This window comes from Balaenoptera acutorostrata, chromosome 19, assembly GCF_949987535.1.
Source record: "Balaenoptera acutorostrata chromosome 19, mBalAcu1.1, whole genome shotgun sequence".
Classification (NCBI taxonomy): Eukaryota; Metazoa; Chordata; class Mammalia; order Artiodactyla; family Balaenopteridae; genus Balaenoptera; species Balaenoptera acutorostrata.
This window is the reverse complement of record NC_080082.1, coordinates 56,611,096-56,635,166: the sequence shown is the minus strand read 5'-3', so window position 1 is coordinate 56,635,166 and position 24,071 is coordinate 56,611,096. Positions and strand designations below refer to the sequence as shown.

The window sequence follows — 24,071 nt, the reverse complement described above, 5'->3', positions numbered from 1 at the left end:
AATATACTTATAACTGGATACAGACACTACCCAATTTGTATCCATAGCTACCTCTGGGGAGTAGGATTGGAGGAAGAAAGGCTACCACTTTCTGATTCATAAAACTATTCTCGGGCTTCCCTGGTGGCGCAGTGGTTGGGAGTCTGCCTGCTAATGCAGGGGACACGGGTTCGAGCCCTGGTCTGGGAAGATCCCACATGCCACGGAGCAGCTGGGCCCGTGAGCCACAATTGCTGAGCCTGCGCGTCTGGAGCCTGTGCCCCGCAACGGGAGGGGCCGCGATAGAGAAAGGCCCGCGCACCGCGATGAAGAGCGGTCCCCGCACCGCGATGAAGAGTGGCCCCCGCTTGCCGCAACTGGAGAAAGCCCTCGCACGAACCGAAGACCCAATACAGACAAAAATAATAAATAAATAAATAAATAAATAAAAAAGAAAATCCTTAAAAAAAAAAAAAAACAAAAAACTATTCTCTTTGGATTTTATGGAAAGGCACACTGATCATTAGTGCAAAGCTCAATGAATATCCAGAGTGAATCTATGTAATCAAAACGGCTCAAGGCATAGACCTTTCCCCCTTAAACCCTCTCCCAACCACTTCTGCCCCCCAAAGGTAACCACTATCCTGGTTCCAACACCATTGATTACTTTTGCCAGCTTATGAACTTTATATCGTTGGAATCATACATTCCAGCGACTCTGGCTTCTATCTTCTTTCACTCAGCACTGTATTTGAGAGATTCAACCTCGTTGCTGTGCAAAGTAGTACTTTGCTCATTCTCATTACTCTATGGGATTTCAAGCCAGTAACTTGTCAGAATTTATTTATCCATTCTATTGTGGATGAACGTTTGGGCTATTTCCTGTGTAGTACCAGGCAGGTACTATTCTTTGTCCTTGTCAACACTTGATACTGAGAGTCTTTTAAAATTTTAACTATTCTAGTAGGTGTGTAGTGGCATTTCATTGTGGTTTTAATTTGAATTTTCATAATGTTTAAAAATATTGAACACCTTTTCATGAGCCTACTGGCTATTCATATATCTTCTTTTGTTAAGTGTCCAAGGCTTTTGCCTATTTTTTGTTGTGGTGTTTTGTCTTTTAATTAATTATTGAGTTCTTCATACATTCTGGAGACAAGTTTTTCATTAAATATATGTGTTGCAAACATTTTCTTCAGTTTTGGGCATGACTTTTTTAAAAAATTTTATTTATTTATTTTTGGTTGCGTTGGGTCTTCGTTGCCGTGCGTGGGCTTTCTCTAGTTGAGGCAAACGGGGGCTACTCTTTGTTGTGGTGCATGGGCTTCTCATTGCGGTGGCTTCTCTTGCTGCGGAGCACAGGCTCTAGGCGCGTGGGCTTCAGCAGTTGCAGCACGAGGGCTCAGTAGTTGTGGCTCACGGGCTTAGTTGCTTCGCGGCATGTGGGATCTTCCCAGACCAGGGCTCGAACCCGGGTCCCCTGCATTAGCAGGCGGATTCTTAACCACTGCGCCATCAGGTAAGCCCAAGAATATATATTTATAACATTGTAAATCAACTATACTTCAATAAAATGTTTTTTTAAGCTACAGTAATCAAGACAGTGTGGTACTGGTGTAAGGATATATATCATACAAACAGAATAGAGAGTGCAAAAATAAACCCAAAGTTGATTTTCTATAAATATGTAGTGTAATTCAAGGGGAGGGAAAGATAGTCTTTTCAATAAACGGTGCTGAAACAACTGGACATTTGCATGAACAAAACTGAAGCTAACTCACAATGCACACAAAAATTACCTCAAATGAATCACAGACCTAAATATAAATGCTAAAACTATAAAACTTCTAGAAAAAAATGGAGAAAATCTTCACAAACTTGGCAGAAGCAAAGGTTTTTTAGACAAGACACTAAAAGCACTAACCATAAAAGGAAAAAAAAAGATAAATGGGACTTCATCAAAATTGAAAACTTCTGTCCTTCAAAAGACAAAGTTAAGAAAATGAAACTGTAAGCCAAAACCTGGGAGAAAATATGTGTAATTATGGTTTCTACCAAAGTAGTTGAATTCAGAATATATAAAGTATCTTTACAACTTAATAATGAAAAGATTTTTTAAAATCCAACTTTAAAATGGACAAAAGACTTGAATACCTCCCCAAATAAGATATATTAATGGCCAACAAACATATAAAGATATTCAACATCTACAATTACCAGGGAAATTCAAATTAATGCCACAAAGAGATATCACTACACATCTTCTAGAAAGGCTAAAATTTTAAAAGACTGACAATACCAAACACTGGAAAAATATGGAGCAGCTACAACTCTCATAGTATTGAACTCACAGAACTCTCACATAGTACTGAAGGGAGTCTAAAATAGTACCCGCACTTTGAAAAACAGATTGGCAGTTTCTTGTCAAGTTGAATATACATTTACCCTATGATTCAGAATTCTCCTGGGTATTTAACCAAAAGAATATAAATATATATCTTTAAAAAGACTTTACACAAATGTTCATAGAAGCTTTGTTCATAAAATCAAAAAACTGGAAATAACTCAAATGTTCATTAATAGGTGAACAGAAACAAACTGCGGTATATTCATACAAAGGAATACCACTCATTAATAAAAAGGAATATGACACATCCATGCAACATCATGGGTGAATCCAAAACCATTATGCTGAAAGAAAGACGCCAGCCCTAAAAGTGTACAGGTGATGTTATTTCATTTATATGAAATTCTAGTATAGGCAAAGCTAATCAATCACAACCTGAATCAGAGTTTTGATTGCCTGGAGGAGTTAAGGGAGATTGGCTGGAAAGAGGATAATAAAAACACTCTATACCTTGATTTGTATGGTGATTATGGAAGTGTAGATATTTTTCAGAACTCAGTGAACCCTACAAGGGTAGTGTGAGCATTTATATCATACGTGTATTACACTTCTATAATGTTAATTTTAAAAGAACTCATTTGATGGATTTAACAGCAGACTACTGCTAACAGAAGGAAAGAACAGTAAACTTGAAGACAGGTCAACAGGAATTATTCATAATGAAGCTCCAAGACAAAAGAACGGAAGTAAAAAACAAAGGAGGTGCGTGAGATATGTGGGTCACTGTTAAATGATCTGTTATGGGTATAATTGGAGTAGCATAAGGAGACAAGAGAGAACATGAATCCAGAAGCAATTTTTAAAGAAGCTTTTTTGAAGGGAACCCTCATACACTGCTGGTGGGAATGTAAATTGATGCAGCCACTGTGGAAAACAGTATGCAGTTGCCTCAAAAAACTAAAAATAGAACTACCATATGACCCAGCAATTCTACTCCTGGATATATATCCAAAAAAAAAAACCTAAAAGCACTAATTTGAAAAGATACATGCACCCCAATGTTCACAGTAGCATTATTTACAATTGCCAAGATACGGAAGCAACCTAAGTGGCCATCAATGGATGAATGGATAAAGATGTGGTATTATATACATATAAAATGGAATACTACTCAGCCGTAAAAAGAATGAAAGTTTGCCATTTGCAGCAACATGGATGGACCTAGAGATTATCATACTAGGTAAAGTAAGTCAGAAAGAGAAAGACAAATGCCATATATCACTTCTATGTGGAATCTAAAATATGACACAAATGAACTTATCTACAGAGCAGAAACAGACTCACAGACATAGAGAACAGACTTGTGGTTGCCAAGGGGTGGGGGAAGGGATGGATTGGGAGTTTGGGATTACCAGATGCAAACTATTATATATAGAATGAATAAACTACAAGGTCCTACTGTAAAGCACAGGGAACTATATTCAATATCCTGTGATAAACCATAATGGAAAATCATGCGAAAAAGAATGCATACATATAAAACTGAATCACTTTGCTGTACAGCAGTAACTAACATAACATTGTTAATCAACTATACCTCAATAAATTTTTTAAAAAGACATCCATTTCTGAGTGTGTCTGACTATTCAATAGAAACTATGTAGCTGTATTAGTTTTCTAGGGTTGCCATAAGTACCACAAATTAGGTGGTTTAAAACAAGAATGTATTGTCTCATCATTCTGAAGGCTAGAAGTCCAAAATCAAAGTGTCAGCAGCAACCTGCCCTCTAGGGGAATCCTTCCTTTCTAGCTTCTGACAGCCCTGGACACTCCTTGGCTTGCAGCTGCATAACTCCCATCTCTGCCTTCCTTTTCACACGGCACTCTCCGTGTCTCTGTCTTTGCATGGCCATCTTCTTATAAGGACACCAGTCATACTGGATTAGAGGTCCACCTTATTCCATTATGACCTCACCTTAACTAATTACATTGGCAACACACTATTTCCAAATAAGGTTGCATTCTAGGGATTAGGATGTCCACATATCTTTTTTGGGGGGACTCAATTCAACCCATAACAGATGCCAAAAGACAAGAGAATGACATGTTTAAAGCACTGAAAGAAAACAAATTGTTAACCTAGAAGTCTATACCAGTGGTAACAACCTTTTAAAAGCAAGGTGAACAAAAGGAAAAATAGATAAGTTAGACTTCTTTAAAACTGAAAGTGAAAAGATAACTCACAGAATGAAAGAAAATATTTGCAAATCATAGATCTGATAAGGGACTTGTATCTAGAATATATAATTAACTCTTTCAATTCAATACTAAAAAGACAACCCAATTTTAAAATGGGCAAAGGATCTGAGTAGACATTTCTCAAATGTCCAATTACAGGTGTCCAATAAGCCCGTGAAAAGATACTCAAGATCATTAGTCATAAGGAGAATGCAAATCAAAACCACAATGAGATACCACTTCAATCCATTAGGATGGCAACAATAAAAAAGACAGATAATAACCAGTGTTGGCAGGGCTTCCCTGGTGGCTCAGTGGTTAAGAATCCGCCTGCCAATGCAGGGGACACGGGTTCAAGCCCTGGTCCGCGAAGATCCCACATGCCGTGGAGCAACTCAGCCAGTGCGCCACAACTACTGAGCCTGCGCTCTAGAGCCCGCGAGCCACAACTACTGAAGCCTGAGTGCCTAGAGCCCGTGCTCCTCAACAAGAGAAGCCACCGCAATGAGAAGCCTGTGCACCGCAACAAAGAGTAGCCCCCGCTCTCAGCAACTAGAGAAAACGCGCGTGTAGCAGCAAAGACCCAATGCAGCCAAAAGTTAAATAAATGAATAAATAAATAAATTAAAAATAAATAAATAAATAAAAATAAAGAGGGTTAAAGAAACATGACAATTAAACGCAATGTATGACCCTGGATTGGAACTCAGGAAAAATCATTACTAAAAAGACATTATTGTGATAACTGGAAAATTTTGAATATGGACTGTGTATTAAAGATAGTATATGTCGGGCTTCCCTGGTGGTGCAGTGGTTGAGAATCTGCCTGCCAATGCAGGGGACACGGGTTCGAGCCCTGGTCTGGGAAGATCCCACATGCCACGGAGCAACTGGGCCCGTGAGCCACAATTACTAAGCCTGCGCGTCTGGAGCCTGTGCTCCACAACAAGAGAGGCCGCGACAGTGAGAGGCCCGCGCACTGCGATGAAGAGTGGCCCCCACTTGCCGCAACTAGAGAAAGCCCTCGCACAGAAACGAAGACCCAACACAGCCATAAATAAATAAATTAATTAAATAAATAAAATTACAAAAAAAGAAAAAGAAGGAATGCTATCTTTAAAAAAAAAAATAGTATATGTCAATGATAAATTTCCTAAATTCAATCACTGCATTGTTGTTATGAGGATAATGTCTTTGTTCTTAGGAATTACCTGTGTCATGATGTCTCTATTCACATTCTTTTTTTTTTTTTCTTTGGCCACACCGTGAGGTATGCAGGATCTTAGTTCCCTGACCAGGGATCGAACCCATGCCCCCTGCAGTGGAAGCGTGGAGTCTTAACCACTAGACCACCAGGGAAGTCCCCTCAATTCACTTTCAGGTGGTCCATTCATCAACAACACCACCACCACCATCATCATCATCATCACATATATGTGGAGAGAGATAAAAGCAAATTAAGCAAAAATTAATGAGCAGTGAATCTAGACAAAGAGTATATGGATACTAGTCTTGTAACTTATACAGGTTTAAAAATCTTCAAAATAGAAACTTAAAAATAGCCCCACCTGTTACAGAGATATGTCCTCCTTTATGTTCTTCAAAGGTTATCAAGCTTGACCCCAAGGTGAGGGTTTGCTCTTTCTGTGGAGATGGGTCTGCAGGGTATATTCCTGGGAGTGGCATTGCTAGGTATGAGAGTAAACGCATATGTTGTTTAGTTAGTTAGCTATCATCAAATTTCTCCCCATGCAGGTTGTATCATTTTGCATGCCCACCAGCAAGGCATGAGAGTGTGTTTCCCAGCTTAGGAATTTTTGCCAACTTCATAGGTGCAAATGCCACTTCAGAGTAGTTTTAATTAGAATTGCTCTTATTATGCGTGAACTTGAGCATATTTTCATATAGTTAAGGACAACTCATATTTGTTTCTCTGTGAACTGTCCATTTCTTTTGCACATTTTAAAACATTGGGCTTTTAGTCTTTTATATATTAAGGAGATAAACATTTTGTCTGTGATGTAAATTGTAAATATTTTCTCTGAGATTGTCACAGTTTTATTTTGCTTACGGTATCTTCTTTTTTTTCAATAATCTCAAAAACTCCAATATTTTATTAACCATTTTATGTACATTGAGATCCAGTCTTAAAAACTGATAAAAAAAAATGTCCAGAGTTTCTTGTAAAGGCAATGTACAAATGCTCATTTACATTCTGCACATTAATAACGACGATGAAAATAAGACAATAGTTACAGCTACATAAAAATATATACAAGGATTCGAACATTCCTTGGCAGTCCAGTGGTTAGGACTTGGTACTTTCACTGCCACGGATCCGGTGTTCAATCCCTAGTCGGAGAACTAAGATCCTGCAAGCCGTGAGGCGTGGCCAAAAAAAAAAAAAAAAAAAAATATATATATATATATATATATATATACAAGGATTCAAGATAGTCTTGATGTTATTTGGCTTATAACATGTGTAGATACTACACAAAAAATGAGGATGTAATTTTCAGAAAAGTAAAATGTGACCAAAATCACTTTTCTTCTGAAAATTTAAAAATAAAATTCCTAACTATCATAATTACTAATTCATAGCCAAATCTTAGACTAATTCAAATTAGCCAGGGTTAGACATAGGTTAAGTTAAATGTCTTGCATTAAAAAAATAAGGTTTGCAGCTTAATAAACATACATTTGATAACATTTTCTCAAAATTAATTAAGAATGGCTTATCCACATCCTTCTAGATTCTGGAAACATACTAGAAAAAGTGAATATTGAACAGCCTGATTCTTTGGAAAGCTGCACCCCTATCCCTGGAAAACATCCTTAAGGGGCCCAGTGATCAAACCCTTATGGGAAACTTACAATGCACCAATGATGCTGAGAACAGAGGGGGAAGTAATAAGCAGCTGTTTCACTAATATATAGTATAATCATAAGGCATGAGGTGATATTAATGGGATTTTGGGAAAGGTTTCAACTATTCTTAGGGAATCAATTAGACATTGAGAATGACCAATCTTATAATGACCTCAAAAAGAGTATTTCACCTATTATCATGGTGCTACCTCACTAACAGGAAATTTAGTTTCTAATGACTCTTTTTTGTATTTTACGCTACTGGCTTGGGAAGCAGCTTCCTATTTTGAGAATTGCATGACGTAAAATAATCATATATAATTAATGGTTTAGAAAACAAAACGATAGTGGTTTTAGAAAGGAGCAAGTATCTCTTTTACTAGGTTGTGACACCAGGCTAAGAGGGCTTAAGGTTGGAAAGCAAGGAGTGGGGGTAGTGCAGGGGTTCAAGTACAAATCTACTTCCGTTCAAGGAGAGGAAGGACGTGACAAGGGTCTGGACAACCCAGAATGGCAGTGGCACCTGGATGTAGAGTTACCACGCTGGGTCAGAGGCAGGCTAGTGCATCATGCTCTGGCCTGGATGCCACGGAACCCAACCCCTACGCAATATTAAATTGGGAATGCAAACATCTCAAAGCACACTTACCAAAAATAGATTATTCACCCTCATATTACACTGCCCAGAAGGAAAAAGACATTTGACTATTTTGAAAAGTGAGCTAGAAAATGATGAAGTTTCTCCTTACTTCATCTGAAAAACCCAAGGAACAAATATTTTAAAAATTCTGGGACTTCCCTGACAGTCCAGTGGTTAAGACTCCGCACTTTCACTGCAGGGAGCACGGGGTTCCATCCCTGGTTGGGGAACTAAGATCCCACATGCCCCGAGGGGCGGCCAAAAAATAAATAAATAAAAGAGAAATTTAAAAGCTCCTTAACACTGTTAAGGAATCCTCCGCTGCTTCCTGGTAACTGTGGGGGATCTCCATATGGATTTGGAAAAATATCTTTAAAAACTGGCTCAACTGGGCTTCCCTGGTGGTGCAGTGGTTAAGAATCCGCCTGCCAATGCAGGGGACACGGGTTCAAGCCCTGGTCCGGGAAGATCCCACATGCCGTGGAGCAACTAAGCCCGTGCGCCACAACTACTGAGCCTGCTCTCTAGAGCCCGCGAGCCACAACTACTGAGCCCTCGTGCCACAACTACTGAAGCCCGCGCACCTAGAGCCCGTGCTCCACAAGAGAAGCCACCGCAATGAGAAGCCTGCGCACCACAACGAAGAGTAGCCCCTGCTCCCTGCAACTAGGGAAGGCCCGCGCGCAGCAACGAAGACCCAACGCGACCAAAAAATAAATAAATAAAATAAATATTAAAAAAAAACTGGCTCCACGTTTTTGAAAATTACAGTAGACACCTCAAAATTTCTTTCTAGCCTTTCCATACGTTCACGAAATTCGTGACAGGTCCATCCACTTCTTCATTTTACTAAAAACCTGTATTAAACTTAATTTAGCTGAAGGTAGTATTCTGGTAAGTGAAACACAATTTCCTTCCATGATACCCTTTCCAACCGTGGGAATAATGCTTTTGAGGCAGGCAAGATATAATGAACAAGCCAACCTGTGTATAACTTCTCCCTCTAGGCTGTAGTTGCCCTGGACGGTTCCGAAGTCCTCCTGGGCTTAGGCTGCGCTCCCCTCGTCCACGTTCAGCTCCCGGCACAGGGCCTGCAGCTCCTGCCAGGGTCGCGACGACCAGCATCGCCCCTTCGGCTTGCGGGACATTCCTCGTTCATCCTCCCTCTTGGGCGCGCTACCCACAACCACCCGCGCCAAAGCTCAAAATCAGGCCCGCTTTATGATGTCTCTTCGATAGTCTGCATCCGCGTTTCTCCGCAAAAAAGTCCGTTTCTTCTCCAGGGCTCGAGCCGTCCTTCTCCGGAAATGTAATAAGAAGCGTATCATCTTTTCTTAAGTAATTTCTAAATCTGCTTAAGACGTTTTATTTATAAATTTAATTTTATTGCTCCTGGATTTTCCCCAGCATTTTTATTATTATTATTTTCAAATTTTTTGCCTGTGTCGGGTCCTAGTTGTGGCATGCAGGATCTTCGCTGAGGTATGAGGGATATTTTCGTTGCGGCACGAGGGGCTCTTCGTTGTGGCGTGCGGGCTTCTCTCTAGTTGTTGGGAGCACGCTCCAGGGCGAGTGGGCTCTGTAGTTTGCAGCACGCGGGCTCAATTGCCCCACGGTATGTGGGATCCTAGTTCCCCGACCACGGATCGAACCGGCGTCCCCTGTGTTGGAAGGCGGATTCTTTACCGCTGGACCACCAGGGAAGTCCCTCCCCCAGCATTTTATTATGAAAAACTTCAAATATACAGGAAAGTTGAAAGAGGTGTACATGTGTCTACCGCTTAGATTCTACTAACATTTTACCATACTTGTCTAACCATATTTCTACTCCCTCTATCCATCTAACTTTTCACTGCATTTCAAAGTAAGTTGCAGACATCAGTGCACTTTTCCTAAATAATTCAGCCTGTATATCATTAACTACAGTTCAATATTTGTTAGTGGTTTTTTGTTTGGTTTTGGCTTTTTTTGCTGCTTTTAATTTTCAGTATTAATAAGAAAGATTCTCCCACTCCCAAGATGGAAAGAAATTCATTCATGGATTCTTCTAGTTGTTGTGTTTCTATTTTTACACAGGGATTTAGGGATTTCTGATTCATTTGCAGTTTATGCCCGTACATGGTGTGAGGACTGGATCCAATTTTATACATATATGTATACACACAGACACACACACAGGGAGTCTGTATTTTAAAAAATATTTTTATTGAGATTTAATTCACATACCATAAAATTAACCCTTTTAATGTGTACAATTTAGTGGGTTTTAGTATTTCACAAAGTTGTGCAGCCATCATCGCTACAATCTATATATGTACATATCTATGTATGTATGTATCTGTTTGCTTGTTTTTCTCCAAATGTCTATCTAGTCTCAGCGCCACATATTAAAAACTCCATCTTTCTGCCAGAGATTTGAGATGCTGCAGTTGTTACTAAATTTCTGGGTGTTCGGGGGTCCACTTACGTTCCATTGGTTTGCTTGTCCATCTGTTTCGATATGTGGGAAGTCTTTGCTAACAACAGCCCTGGCCTAGGATTCTGGAGGGGCGGGGGTGGGGGTGGGGAACGACGGACATGTGGCCACGCCTCTTCAAGGCCTTTAGTCAAGTTCTGTTACGAAGAAACCGTGCCCGATTCCAGCTCACCAACAGAGATAAAAGCTTTAATCCCCAGCGACTGAGAAAAAACCAGCTGGACAGGAAGATGGTCAGCAGGAAACCCTGGGAAGGAGAGGTACCAAAGATCAAGACACCCCCCATTCTTGAGTTCCCCATCTCCCCTCCTGGCTCCCCTGCCCGGGGTGGGGGCCCGCCCCTTCTCTGGAGGTTTCCCCCTTTCTGAGGGCTAGTGGACCCGGGCCAGGGTCTGTCGCATCCAGCCCTCTGACTAGGATTGCCCCAGGAAAGCACCTGCACAGCGTGGCGGAGGCACTCAGGGGTTTGGGAGGTGAGGCCAAGTGTGTCCAACGCCTGCCAAGCCAAGTCCTCGGGACTCACCACGAGCAGCCCGCTTTTCAAGGGATTTGTTTCAACCAAAACGGGGCTCACTTTTGCAGGCAGGAAGGGGGTCAAGAAAAAGAACTTCCCTCCCCCTAAGCCTAAGCTCCCAGGCCCTCTCTGAGAATCCCTGAGTCCCACTCCTCTTGCCGACCACGCCCCAGACACGCCCCTGCCACGCCTTCGAGGCCACGCCCCCCGAGAACCCACCGCTGCCGATCATGGCTCCAAGGTAGCTCATCTTATTTTTTTTTTCAGGTTTTTCCTTCCTTCCTTCCTTATTTCCTTCCTTTCTTCCTCCCTTCCCTCCTTCCGTTCTATTTTATTGAAGTACAGTTGATTTACATCCACTGAAGCTCTTCTGAGTCTCGGTCCTCTCTCAGACGCACCCCCCACCCCATCCCCACCCCGCCCCCGCTCCTAAGACCTTCAGCTGTCTCTCAGCTCCGCCCCCCTCAGAGCCCTCCCCTTCAGAGCTGCCACTGTTGTCCCTTTTGAGCTCAGTCCCCGCGGAGTCAGGCACCTGCACAATGACCCCCTCGGAGTGGTACTCTGCGCCCACTGCCACGGAGAAGCTTCGCGCAAAGGCCTGCGGAGAAGGAGAGGGAGGGTCCCAGGACCAAGAGCTTTACCCGTGCAAACTCCTCCAGCCCGCCCTTGCCCCAGCGCCGTCCCTGATCCTAGAACACTCTACCGCCAGGAGGGGCCCCTCCCTCAAGGCCCAAGTCCTCACCGTAACGCCTGGAAGCTTCCTTGCTCTAAGCCCTCCCTCTGTTCCCATACACTCACTCTCCATTCCAGCCGGGCCAGTCTCTGAATGCCCTTTCTCCCACCTCATGGGTTCTCTTGACCCCTAGCCTCTGTTTCTCTGAAAAAAACGAACAAAAAACCTGGCCTGTCCACTGGACTGTGCCCCAGATGTCTGTCTGAACTATTATTAGCCTCAGACTCAGGTGGTACATCACACACATGCATGCAAGCCTTTTCCACCATAACCTTCAGTGCCAGAATTGAGGGCTACTGCAGGAATTCCAGCATGGCAGCCAGCCCTTGCCTGGTCTGTGGGTCTGGGTACCGTGGTCTCTGCATACACTGCTGCAAATGGATAGGGGCTCCTGTCAGTTATTGAAGATATGTTGATGATGATACCTTTGCCGCTGGAGGAGGAAGCATCATTTGGAAGGTAGTCATTGCCAGGGAACAGAGGGTCCCAGTGATTTCCCCACCTCCACCCCTTAGTCGCTGTCCTAATTTGAGAAAGATCAGAGAGACGGGGAAGAACTGGAAATGTGGAGGGGACAGCTGGGGAATGGACAAAGCCCGGAGGCTGGATGGGGGAAGATCCAGAGTGAAAGACAAAGAGACTGCGGCTTACCTGGTGACCATTTGGGGCAGGACGATTCTAGTCATCTGCAGGAGGAGTGGAGAGGACCCTGTCTTTCCCTTTCCACTGCTTTCACCTGCCGAGACACCTGCCCCCTCCTCAAGTTCACTCCTATCCCCCTACCTTCCCTCAGGGAATATTCCCCTAGCACTTCCTCTATGCCAGGCCCAGTTCTGGGGGATGGTGGGGACCACCCAGAGCGATCAGAGCTCGCTGACCTTGGACCCAGTCCCTCCTAGCCCCGACTCACCTGGACCACAGACATCATGTTGCAGTTTATAACATCCAAGAATTTCTGGGGGAAGAAAATGGAACCAATCAGTCCTTCCCTTCACCAGCCCTGCCACAACTCCGATATTTTCTAGTTTACTTTTCTTTTAATGTGGAACACATTTTTAAAACGTAGCATCTACTAGAATTTAAAATGCACATAGACTTTGACACATCAACTCCACTCTGGAAATTTATTCCTCTCTAAGATACTCACACAATTTGTAGTCACATATACTAGGAAACATCCTGAATGCCCATCAATACTGGGATGACTAAATAAACACAGGGTAGCCAATGGATGGTTCACTGAGCACCAGGTAAAAAGAATGGGTCAGCTAATTATTCTGATTAGAATACTCCCCAAGATACATGCCTACCTGTGAAAGGTAAAGTGCAGAACAATAGGCTGCCACCATCTGGATAAAAGATACATATACATACTTCTCTATGCACAGAGAAAAAAAACTACCACATTTTAAATTGGGGGTCACTTTTGGGGGATAGTATTGGAGGGAGAAGGGAAATTTTCACTTTCATTTCATAAACTTCTCTCTTTGGATTTTTTGATCAGTAAAGTTTTTTTTATAAATGTATACCATACACATACCAAAGTGCATAAATCTTTAGTGTAAAAAATGAACACAAATCTTTAGCCTCTACCCACATAAAGAAAGTATTGACAGTTTCCCAGATTCTTCATCTCCTGCAGTCACTATGCTTGCCTCTTCCCCAGTTAACCACTGTCTTGACCTCTAACACACTCTAAAATAGTTTTGTTCAGTTCTGAACTTCATTTAAGTGGAATCATTAAGTATCCTTTTATCTCTGGCTTTGTCTGCTAAACATTATGTTTATAAGATTCTTCTGTGTTATGTGTAGCAGAAGTTCATTCATGTTCACTGCTATAATTTTCCATCGTATGAAGGCGGCATGCTTTATTTCTCTAATCAACCCACTCCTGGGCATATATCTGGAGAAAACCATAATTCGAAAAGATACATGCACCCCAATGTTCATAGTAGCACTCTTCACAATAGACAAGACATGGAAACAACCTAAATGTCCATTGACAGAGGAATGGATAAAGAAGATGTGGTACATGTATAAAGTGGAATACCACTCAACCATAAAAAAGAATGAAATAATGCCATTTGCAGCAACATGGATGGACCTAGAGATTATCATACTAAGTGAAATAAGTCAGACAGAGAAAAACAAATATCATATGATATCACTTATATGTGGAATCTAAAAAGATGATACAAATGAACTTATTTATGAACCAGAAACAGACTTGCAGACTTTGAAAACAAGCTTATGGTTACCAAAAGGGAAAGGAAGGGGGGAAGGATAAATTAGGAGGCTGGGACTAACGTATACACACTACTACATATAAAATAGATAAACAATAAGGTCCTACTGTATAGCACAGGGAACTCTACTAAATATTCTGTAATAACCTAAATGGGAAAATACTCTGAAAAAGAATGAATATATGTATATGTATAACTGAACCACTTTGCTGTACACCTGAAACTAACACAATATTGTAAATCAACTACACCCTAGTATAAAATAAAAATTAAATTAAAAAATATTTAAATTCCAAAAAAAAAGAGAAAGAATTCCAGTCGTTCCACATCCCCAACAACACTTGGCACTGACAATATTTTTAGCGTTAACCATTCTAGTGGCTGTGTAGTTGTAGCTCACTCTGGTTTTAATCTGCAGTACCCTAATAAGAATGAAGTTTATTTTTTAAAAGTTCACTGCAGGGCTTCCCTGGTGGTGCAGTGGTTAAGAATCCACCTGCCAATGCAGGGGACATGGATTGGAGCCCTGGTCTGGGAAGATCCCACATGCCGCGGAGCAACTAAGCCCGTGCGCCACAACTACTGAGCCTGCGCTCTAGAGCCTGCGAGCCACAACTGCTGAAGCCTGTGCGCCTAGACCCCGTGCTCTGCAACAAGAGAAGCCACCGCAATGAGAAGCCCGCACACTGCAACGAAGAGTAGCCCCCGCTCACGGCAACTAGAGAAAGCCTGCGTGCAGCAACGAAAACCCCCCAATGCAGCGAGAAATAAATAAATAAATTTATTTTTTAAAAAAAGGCTAAAAAAAAAAGTTCAATGCAGCAAGAAGATATAACAATTATAAAGATATACAGATCTAACAACAGAGCCCCAAAATATGTGAAGCAAAACACCATATACAAAAAACTCTAAATGGATCAAAGTCCTAAACGTAAGAGCTAAAATTACAAAACTCTTGAAAGAAAACAGAGGAAAAGCTTTATGACATTGGGTTCGGCAGTGATTTCTTGGATGATACCAAAAGCACAAGCAGCAAAAGAAAAATAGATAAACTGTACTTCATTAAAATTAAAACCTTTTGTACATTAAAAGATACTATCAACAGAGTGAAAAGGCAACTTGCAAGATGGCAGAAAATTTACAAATCATTCATTTGATAAGGGATTAATAACCATAATATATAAAGAGCTTCTACAACTCAAACACCAATGGGTCAAAGAAGAAATCACAAAGGAAATTTAAAAATACTTCAAGACAAATGAAAATAGAAATTAAAACACAACATACCAAATTTACATTTATCTAGATTGGCTAAGAAAAAAAATACTGAAATTACTAAAATCAGAAATGAAAGTGGGACATTACTACTGATTCCACAGAAATAAAAAGGATTATAAGAGAGTACTATGAACACTGTAGACCTATAAATTGGATAATCTAGATGAAATAGGTAAGTTCCTAGAAACACAAAACCTACTGTGACTCAATCAGGAAGAAATAGAAAATCTGAACAGACCCATAACTAGTAAGGAGATTGGACCAATAATCAAAAATTTCCCAAGAAAGAAAATTCCTGGATAGATGACTTTGCTGATGAATTCTACCAAACATTTAAAGAAGAACTAATGCCAATTCTTCTCAAACTCTTCCAAAACATTGAAGAGGAGAGAACACTTCTTAACTTATTCTATGAAGCCAGCATTGCCCTGATACCAAAGTCAAAGACACTACAAGAAGGGAAATCTACAGACCAATATCCCTCATGAACACTGACACAAAAATCCTCAACACAATGCTAGCAAATTGAATTCAACAGCATATTGAAAGGATTATACACCATGACCAAGTGGGATTTGTTCCTAGAGTGCAAGGATGGTTCGACATACAAAAATTGACTAATGTAACACAACACATTAACAGAATAAAGAAAAAAATCACATGATCACCTCAATTGATGCAGAAAAGTATTTGACAAAATTCAACACTTTTCATGATTAAAACATTCAATAAACTAGGAATGGAAGGAAACTATCTCAACATAATAAAGATATGAATAATGCACATAAAATAATACATATAATAATATGAAAAGCCCACAGCTAACATCACACTCAGTGGTGAAATACTGAAAGCATTTCCTGCTTTTGCCATTTCTGTTCAACATAGTACTGGAAGTTCTAGCCAGAGCAACTAAGCAAGAAAAGAAGTCAAATGTATTCAAACTGAAAAGGAAGAAGTAAAATTATCTCTGTTTGCAGATAATATGATCTTACATGTAGAAAATCTTAAAAGATTTTCACAAAAAAGTGAAAACTAATAAGCAAACTCACAAAGAAGTGAGATACAAAATCCACACCAAAAACTCAGTTGCATTTCTATACATGAACAATGAACAACCCAAAAGTGAAGTTATGAAAACAATTCCATTTGCAATAGCATCAAAAAGAATAAAAGAATAAACATACTTAGGAATTAACTTAACCAAGGAAGAAAGACATATACTGAAAACTATAAAACATTACTGAAAGATATTAGAGAAGAGATACAAATTGGAAAGACATCCCTTATACATGGGTTGGAAGACTTAATATTGCTAAGATGTCAGTACTACCCAAAGTGATCTACAGATTCAATGCAATCACTATCAAAATCCTAACAGCATTTTTGCAGAAATAGAAAAACCCAGCCCAAAATTGATATGGAATCTCAAGGGACCCTGAGATTAGCCAGACTAATCTTGCATCATCATTTCCACTTCTGGGTATATGCCCCAAAGAATTAAAAGCAGGTACCCAAACAGATATTTGTACACCAACAGTTCACAGCAGCATTATTCACAACAGCCAAAAGGTGGAAACAACCCAAGTGTCTATCAACAGATGAAGAGGTAAACAAAATGTGGTATATACGTATGATGGAATATTATTCAGCCTTAAAAAGGAAGAAAATTGGGACACATGCTACAACATGGATGAACCCTGAAAACATTATGCTAAATGAAATAAACCAGGCACAAAAGGACAGATACTGTATGATTCCACTTATATGAGGCACCTAGAAGAGTCAAATTCATAGAGACAGAAAGTAGAATGGTGGTTTCCAGGACCTGTGGGTAGGGAGGAATGGGGGGGAGGCATTACTGTTTAATAGGTAAAGAGCTGAAAAAATCCTGGAGATGTCTGGTGGTGATTGTTTCACAACAATCTGAATGTACATAATACCCCTGAACTGTACACTTCAATATAGACAAAATTTAAGTTATGTATATTTGCCATAACTTAAAAATAAAGAAAATAAAAAGAATGAAGTTCTGATACTTGCTAACAACATGGATGAAATTGAAAACATTATGCTAAGTGAAATAAGCCAGACACAAAAGGAAAACTATTCTATGATGTCACTTGTATGAGGTATCTAGAATTAGCAAGTTCACAGAGACAGAAGGTAGAGATAGATGCTACCAGGGGTAGGTAATAGGGAAGAATGTGGAGATACTGCTTAACAGGACCAGAGTTTCTGTTCGGGATGATGAAAAAGTTCTGGAAGCAGATAGTGGTGACAGCTGTACAACACTGTGAATGTATTTAATGCCACTGAGTTGCACACTTTAAAATGGTTAAAATGGCAAGTTTTATGTTACATATGTTACAATTCTTCAAAAAAAAATCTATGCTATTTCCATTATCTTGGTTACATGTGGACCTCATTACATTATCTATTATTTCTCTTGCTTTCAATCACGATTTTTCTTCTAATATTCCTGGTTATATTTTGCTGAGTGCTGGATATTTAATATTTTAAAAATCGTATTGCTAATTCGAGTCCCTGGACTACATCGTTTTTCTCTAAAAATGGTTTGGTTTGGTTTCGCTTCTCCCCGGCAGCTAAACTAGGGGGCGCTAAAATATCGGATCAACTTAATCCCGACGGGAATCGAGATCATTTAAAACCTGGCTTCAGTTCCTATGAAACCTACTTTACCCTAACTCCTGGATTATAGTTTTCAGGATCTCAGCCTAAAGCCTGGGATATTTTCCAAAGCTTTACACTACATTATTTGTTGCAGCTCGCACACTATGTTGAAAGCTCTGCTTTGCCTCTTAAACACTCATTCACTTTGAAGGGAAATGTTGCTTCCCTTCATGTCAGATTCACCCCTCTTGGATTCTTTATTCTCTCAAATCTTGGTGCGACAATTCCTCATTGCCTTAGTAGTCTGATGCCTTCAAGCAGTTATTTTAAAAATATTTTATCCAGCTCTCCTAATCGTTCTCATTTGCAGGGTTAGTCTTAAACCACAACTTCCTCTAACACCAGAGGCAGAATACACAGACTGCCTCTCTTTACATTTTCTAAAATGAGCCTATGCATTACTTTTGAAATTATAATAAGTAAAATCTAAAAGCCATCCTGATCTCCTATTTTGTCTATGTCTAATAATAATGGCCCACATTTGTGGAGCACACAACTTAGGTTTATGTGCATTATTTTACTCCATTGTCATGTCAGCCCTATGAGGTCAGCAAAAATATGGATTCCCATTTTATAGATATGAAACTGAGGCACTGACTTTCCCACGTGGCTCATTTCCCCTTAAAGTTAGCAGAACCAGACTCAACTTGAACAGCTGTCCCCGTTGGGCACCGCAGAAGGGCGCCCCATGGAAGGAGAGACCTCCTTCACGTCCTAGACATCGTAGGTTTGTAGCTCTCAAAACAATGAACAAAGCTAGTGTACCGCGCCGGGTTTTCCAACAGAGGGAGCAGTGTGAGGCAGAGGTACCCGCGGACTAGTACTCGGTTTTACTCACTTAGGCGATGTCCTCACAGTCGAGCAGTTTCCTCAAGCCAGGTGCATACTGCTTGCCCACATTGTTTACTGAGTGAGAGGGGGCAAATTGTTTGTTTCACTCCAACGGTCCCAGGGAGACGGGGTGGGGCAAAAAAGAGGGCGACCACAGAGAGTTCCGGGTCAGGGTGAGCACGGGGGCAAGTTGAGGGCAGCGCTCCTCCCAACAGGCACAGGGACGTACTCAGTACTCCGATCTCCAGGTCCTTCAGTCCTGCCTCAATGGCCTCATAGGTCTCCAAGCCTCCAGTGAAATCCACCTGGATGACTCGTGTGCTTTTGCCAAGAAGCCTCTCTGGGAAGGGCAGTGGGAGCCAGGCCCTTAGCTGGAATCGAGTCCGACCTCTGCCCCCGTCCCTGTTCAGCCCCAGCCCCTACATGATGGCCCCAGATGCGTAGATGGCTAGCTCCCCGCACGTGCCTCGGCCACCTTCAGACCTCGTCCGGGATCACGCCCCAGGCCACGCCCCCGGCCACGCCCCCGTCTAGCCCCAGCCCTTGACCCAGAACTTTACCCGCTCCCCTCTTCCCCTCCTTACCTATCGCCTTTGCCTCGTGCTCCAACGTGCTCAGGTCTCGACGGATGAGGACGATGTTCAGACCTCTCCCGGCGAGCTGCAGGGGATGCATTCATTCATTTATTCACGAAAGCCACAAATATTTACTGTGTGCTGACAGGGTGCTACAGTCTTATAGGCGCTGTGGGTGCAGAGGTGAACAAAAGAGAAATACGAAAGTCTGCCCTCCTGGAGCATGCATTCTGGGGAAAGACTTTTCCAGACAGACAGAACAGCAAGTGCAAAGGCTCTTGCACAAAGGCTGGCAGCTTCGAGGACGCCGTACAGTCCAGTGTGCACTGAATGAAGTGGCCGGTTGTACAGGAGCCCAGATCATTGAGCCTCGAATGCCCCAGTAAAGACTCTGGCTTTTATTCTCAGTGACATAAGAATCCAGTAATTTTTATACCTTCCTTCTTTCATGCATTTATTCAAAATGTGTCTATTGAGCCCTTGCTCTTTGCTGGGTGGTGCTGGGGACACAGCATGCCCAAGATAGACCCAGTCTCACTCAGCAGCCAGAGGGTTCTCTCTGAAATACAAATCTGTTCCTGCCTTCCCCTGCTCAGAACCTGCCTTGACTCCCCAGTGTCTCTGAGATAAAACTACACTCCTCACCGTGGCCTCAAGTGGCCTTGCTCTGGCCTAAGTCTTCAGCTGTCTCTCCTGCCGGTGGCCGTCTATGGGAATCCAGGCATAGCAGACAGTTCATTTAGTCCCAAGAGCACCCCCTGAATTTTCCTGCCTCTGGGCCTTTGCACATGCTGCTCCTTTTGCCTTGAATGCCCTTCTGCTTGAAACAAAGTCAGCCAATATTTTTGGAATGGGTGCTCAGCAGCATTTTGGTGCATGTCTGACCCTCTCAACCTGCCTGTCTGAGGGTGACATGTTATGTGGGACTGAGTGTCCATCAGCTTTGGAGGGGGGCTGGGCACAAACATCTCAACAGCTCCAGCGTCTGAGAGGTTGATGCTGTGAAGGGCATTTATTTATTCAACAAACATTTGCCCAGAATCTGCTTGTGCCTGGCCTTGTGCTAGGTGGTGCTGACCAGCACAGCCACAGCCCTGTCCTCTTGGGGCTCACAGTGCAGTGCTGGGACAGACCAGTCCCCAGATGGCAATGACTCAGAGTGGCCATCACTACCAGCTGACTTGCATCCAGACACAAATTCTCTCCCTTTCTGCCAGGGTTGCCTTTCTATTCATGCACTAGCCTCCCCTCCCTTCTTGTCCACTCAAGGACATCACTCCAGCTTTCTCCCGCCTTCCCCCTTCATCAAAACCTCTCCCTCTTCTGGATGATTCCCATCAGCATGAAATCCTACCAGAATCTCTCTCATTTTCTCTGTTCAGGCATTGGCCCATTTCTCATCACACCACCACAGTTTACTCAACATTCTAAGAGAGGATTGTTTATCCTGGCTCTCTTACCACATCCTCTTGTACCCAATCCAATCGGTCTCCCACCCCCACCATGCCACCCAAACCACTCTGGTCACCAATAACTTCCATGATGGTAAACCGAGTGCTGTATTCTCAGCACCTCCCAATAGCAACTGACACATTCATCACCCCCTCCTCCTGGAAACATTCTTTCCCTGGCTTCCAAGACCTCTCTTCCAGCCCTGGTTTTCCCCCCATTCTCAGTTCTTGTGCCTTCTCATCTTCTGTACCTCTTAACTTTGGGTGCTCCAGGGAGCACTCTGGGGTGATTCAGACTGTGCTCCCCTTCTCCATCAACACCCACTACCACAGGCACCTCATCTAGTCTCATGACTTTAAATGGGATCGTTATGTTGATGATGCTTCCACTTATATCTCCACCCAAACCTCCCCTCTGAACTCCAGAATGGCATTTCCAACTTCTGGAACTTCTCAACTTGGATACCTAATTGGTATCTCAAACTTGGAATGTCCAAAACGAGACTCCTTCCTGTTTCCCCCAAACTTGGTCCTCCCCTCAGTTCAACTCCATCTCAGTAATGGCAGCTGCATTTTTTGAGGTATTCTGGTCAAAAATTTTATAGTAATTTATTTTATGAGGCCAGCATTACCCTAACACCAAAAACCAAACAAAGATATTACAAGAAAAGAAAATTATAAACTAATACCTCTTATAAACTTAGACACAAAAATTCTCAACAAAATAGTAGTAAATCAAATCTAGCAATATAGAAAAAGGATAATCAATAATCACCAAGTGGGGTTTATTGCAGGAATGCAGGGTTGGTTCAACATTTGAAAAATCAATTGATGTAATGTACTGTATAAACAGAGTAAAGAAGAAAAACCATATGATCACCTCAACAATCACCGAAAGGTCACTTGACAAAAGTCAACCTCCATCCATGATAAAAACTCTCAGCAACCTAGGTATAGAAAGGAACGTCCTTAACCTTATAAAGGTTACATAAATACATACACACTTACATACATTTTAAAAACCTACAGCTAACATTATACTTAATGGTTGAAAACTGAATGCTTTTCCTCTAAGATCAGGAACAAGGGAGGATGATATTCACTCTTACCACTCCTCTGAACATCATATTTAATTTCCTGGGCAGTACAATAAAGCAAGAAAAAGAAATAAAAGGTATACAGATTGGAAAGTCAGAAATTAAATTGTCTCTTACACAGTTGACATGACTACATAGAAAATCCCAAGAAATCCACAAAAAAGCTACAAGAACTAAGAGCTGAGCTTAGCAAGGTTTCGGGTTACAGGGTCAGAAGTTTGGAGTCATACACCACATCCAATCTTTTTAATAAATCTTGTCAGCACTACCTTCAAAATCAATCCAAAATCCAAGTACTTCTTATGTCTCTATGCTGTCACCCTGGTGTAAGTCATCAAGATCTCCTGCTTGGATTTTGCAAGAGCTTCTTAGCTGATCTCCCTGCTTCCATCCTCACCCCCCTATAGTATTGCATCCCTCTTCAGAACCCATGTCACTCAGCAAATGTTAAGGTCTCCACCATAACCTACCAGATTCCCCATGATCTGCCCTGAAATTGCATCTTTGCCCTCATCTCCTACTGTTCCCCTCTCCCTTTCATTCTGATACAAACACAGTGGCCCCTTTCCTGCTTCTCCAACAAGCAATGCTTCCTACCTCAGGGCCTTTGCACTGGCAGTTTCTTCTCCCTGGAAATTCCTTCTCCCAGTTATTCACAAGACTCCCTCCCTCACCTCCTTCTGTTCTTTGCTCAGTGCTGCCTTCTCAGTGACACTTCTGATTATCCTATATAAAAATTGGAACGTGCACATCCCCAGGGCTCCCTGTTCTCCTTTCCTGATTTATTTTTCTCCTTAACTCTTATAACCATTTGATGCACTATACATTTCATTTGTTTATCTTATTTACACCTGTCTCCCCTCACTTCAACATAAGCTTCATGATGGCAAGGTCTTTTGATTTTTTAAAATCTATTTTGTTCACTGCTGTACCCCTGGCACCTAGAAGATGCCTGGCACGTGGAGGTGGTATATAAATATGTTTTGAATGAATAAATCAGGGCAATGATGGGAGAACATCAAGGGTCTGTAGAAGCCCAGTGTAAACACCCACCCCCACCCTGGGGAGCAGAGGGGAGGCTTCCTGGAGGAGAGGACGTCTGAGGGAACCAGATAAAGCACACAATTCTCAGTCTAATAGGGTTAGCTGACAACAGACAAACAGACAGGAGAAGCTCTCCCACCACACACGCCAAGCCCTGGCTCACCTCATGTGCATAAGCCTTGCTGATGCCATTGGTGGCTCCTGTCACCACTAGAACGGAGAGAAGGAGCAGAGGGCAGGAGGGGAGCACCCCCAGATCCAACCCCCCTATCATCCCCTCCACTGTCCCTCTTGTCCCTTTTTGCACCTTTTCTGGGACCCTCCTTCACTGAAGCCCAACCCCTCCTGGTTCCAGAACTTCATGCATTCCATGCCTCCCTTGCCCTGGTTGCTCCAGCCTTCACCTCTCTTTCTTCCAGGAGTCCCTGACCTCTGCCCTGATTAGGGACCCTCACCTGTCATCTGTCTTCGTTCCTGCTGTCCCCACCCCTACCTGCCTGGCTCAGAGCCCTCCTTCCTCACCTGCCCAGGCTCTGTGCGCCCGGAGCCAGGGCTTGCCCCGGCGTGCCTGGGCAGCAGGTAAACATAGACTGTGTAGCCCGCCCCCCAAGTCGCCCACAGCAGCAGGCACGTGGCGGTAACCGCTCTCCCCACTCTCAGCACATCCCAATCCGACTCCATCACAACCCCAGCCAACAAGTCATCCAACCTAGGGCCAACGAGGCTTTCTTTGGGAGCAGCTATTTCAAGCCTGACCTGCCTACTGCGCCTTAGCCCCGCCCACACTACTAGTCAAGAATTCCGCCCCGCCCCTCACTCTAGCCACGCCCAGTGGGGGGTTTATTCTAACCAGTAGCCTCGCCCATCGGTCCTAGCACCGCCCCTATCTAATTGGGCCACACTTGGGCTTAATGTCTGTCCTGAATCCCTGCAGAGCAGGTGTACATCCAGCCTCCGCTCAGCCCACAGAGCTGGGCAAAGGGTGCCCACAGATGACCACCGTTTGGGTCACTGAACTCAACCTAGATGCTGGTGGGGGCCAGAACTGATAATAGCG

The 24,071-nt window shown here is 42.5% G+C and overlaps 1 protein-coding gene across 1 annotated transcript; it reads right to left on the bottom strand.

The window, feature by feature from the left end:
- Window positions 1-10,310: 10,310 nt before the first annotated feature.
- LOC102999763 (very-long-chain 3-oxoacyl-CoA reductase-B-like) lies at window positions 10,311-23,725 on the bottom strand. The gene is given in 12 exon segments (XM_057534720.1): window positions 10,311-10,798; window positions 10,988-11,126; window positions 11,596-11,663; window positions 12,150-12,231; window positions 12,450-12,484; window positions 12,709-12,753; window positions 18,855-18,922; window positions 19,077-19,187; window positions 19,432-19,507; window positions 23,178-23,224; window positions 23,537-23,584; window positions 23,587-23,725. Coding segments are annotated over 12 exon segments (945 nt in total). The 5' UTR covers window positions 23,696-23,725; the 3' UTR covers window positions 10,311-10,681.
- Window positions 23,726-24,071: the final 346 nt, after the last annotated feature.